General features: G+C 44.6%; 1 protein-coding gene across 1 annotated transcript in view; it reads right to left on the bottom strand.

Moving 5' to 3' along the window:
• Window positions 1-1,337, bottom strand: part of HEBP1 (heme binding protein 1) — a 23,484-nt gene extending 22,147 nt beyond the window's left edge. Inside the window, exon 1 of the mRNA XM_044677673.1 lies at window positions 1,180-1,337. Within this exon, the coding sequence (XP_044533608.1) occupies window positions 1,180-1,257 (78 nt within the window). The 5' untranslated portion in view covers window positions 1,258-1,337. The remainder of the gene's footprint in view (window positions 1-1,179) is intronic.
• Between the last annotated feature and the right edge of the window lie 587 nt (window positions 1,338-1,924).

Raw genomic sequence — 1,924 nt, 5'->3', positions numbered from 1 at the left:
CTTTCTTTCTCTAGAATCAAGACTGACCCGAGTTCAAATCTTTCCTCAGGCACTTAGCTGTGTGATGCTGGAAAAATCACTTAATTTCTCTGTCCCAGTTTCCTCATATGTAACATCCCTATATTAATAATAACACCTACTCACTTAGTCTCTGCCTACCTCAGTTTCCTCTCCTCTAAAATGGAGTTAATACCTAGTTCTTGGTATTGTAGTGAGGATCAAATCTTTAAAAAAAGAGGCAGTTGTAGCTCAGTGGTTAAGAGCATGGGTTTGGAGTCCAGAAGACCCAAGTTCAAAACTACTCTCAGATACTTCCTAGCTGTGGAACCTTGGGCAAGTCACTTAACTTTGGTATACCTAGGCAATATCTAGGTTGTTCAGTGGATAGTGTTGGGACTGGAGTTAGGAAAACCCTAGTTCAATCTAGCCTCAGACACTTCAGAGTTGTGTGACCCTGGGCAAGCCACTTAACCTCCATTTGCCTAGCCCTTACAGCTCTTTCGCCTTGGAACCAATACAGAGTATAACTTCTAAGATGGAAAGTAAGGGATTAAAAAAAAAAAAGACTTTGCGCGTTTTTATGAATGTTGTTATATATTGTATTATTATTGCTCGTAAGCCCCTCAAAGGCAAGGAATGCATATCATTTTTATCTGTGTATTTATGGGTCCCAATTCCACATTGAGCAATCAGAGGTCCTTGATAAGGTTTGTAGAAAATGAAAATGTTTTTTGCCTTACAGGGCAAAGTCCATCTCTATGGGTAGCATTGCTAGAGAATACAAATGTCAGAGGCTGCATCATTGCAAGAGAATACAAATGTCAGAGGCTGCATCAAGGGGACACGACATTTTACCAAAATGGTATTCTCCATTCAAATGAAAACTTACATATAAATTAATGTCTTCCATTTCTTCTCTAAATGCAATTTAATTCAGAACCGAACTGGAAGATATTCGGGCACCAAGACCAAAATATGTCCGGAATCTTTTAAGACAATGCTTTGATCTCCCCTTGTCCCATTTCCCATACCCTCCAGTCCCTCCAAGCCCCAGGTCGGACAGAACGCCTTCCCCAAATCTGGGGGGGTCAGTTTCTGCTTCCTCATTCAACCTGTAGCTTCTGATTGGAGGAAAGTGGAGCCTCTCTTCCCCTTTCCTTAGCAGCCCGGACCTCCTACCTTCCCCCCAGTGCTCAGGACCTGCCAGGGCCAGGTCTCCTGGGTCCCAAACAAGGAGTTCTTTATCATGCCCAACATCACGCCGCTGTGCTGTCTCCGCCACTGCCCGGGGTGCCACTGAGGACGCTGGCACAAGAAGAGCCTGTTTCTGTACTCCGGTCACGTGATATTCTGTCCCCTTTTCCCCTGGAGCCCGGACTCAGCAGGAGGAGCTCTAGAAACCTCAGGGAGCTGGGGTGGAGCAACCAAATCGAGTGATTCGGTAGGAGGGACTACTTTAATTAACTCAGTTCTAGATGGACTCCGCTACTGCTTTGGGTTCTGGAGAAAGAGGAAGAATAATTTGCGAGGGGGTGGGACTGGGCTCCTGTAGGAAGAATGTCAGAAATTTTCCTCGTCGGGGTCAGTCTTCTGCTTTTGGTCTTAGAAAGGAGTTAGAAATTTTCCCTTCCTAGTAATTTCCTGGGTTTTGGTAGGCATAGAAACAGATCCGTCTCTCTATCTTGCAAAGAAAGGGGAGATCATTTTGAGCCTAAAATAGTGTCTCCCATTCAGATTCTTTCTGTCCCCATCTCTTCACCCTCACACCTCCTCAGGTTTACTCTTGCATATTGGTCTGGATCGGAGCAAAATATTTCACTGCTTCAAAAGATTCCCTCAAGTTATCGCCCAGTACCTTTCCTCCTTTTCTTAACCAAAAAGTCCTAGAAAACCCTTTCGCTGCTACCTGCTCTGCTTCTACTCA

Source organism: Gracilinanus agilis, chromosome 5, assembly GCF_016433145.1.
Source record: "Gracilinanus agilis isolate LMUSP501 chromosome 5, AgileGrace, whole genome shotgun sequence".
NCBI classification, from domain to species: Eukaryota; Metazoa; Chordata; class Mammalia; order Didelphimorphia; family Didelphidae; genus Gracilinanus; species Gracilinanus agilis.
This window is presented reverse-complemented; position numbering and strand designations above follow the sequence as displayed.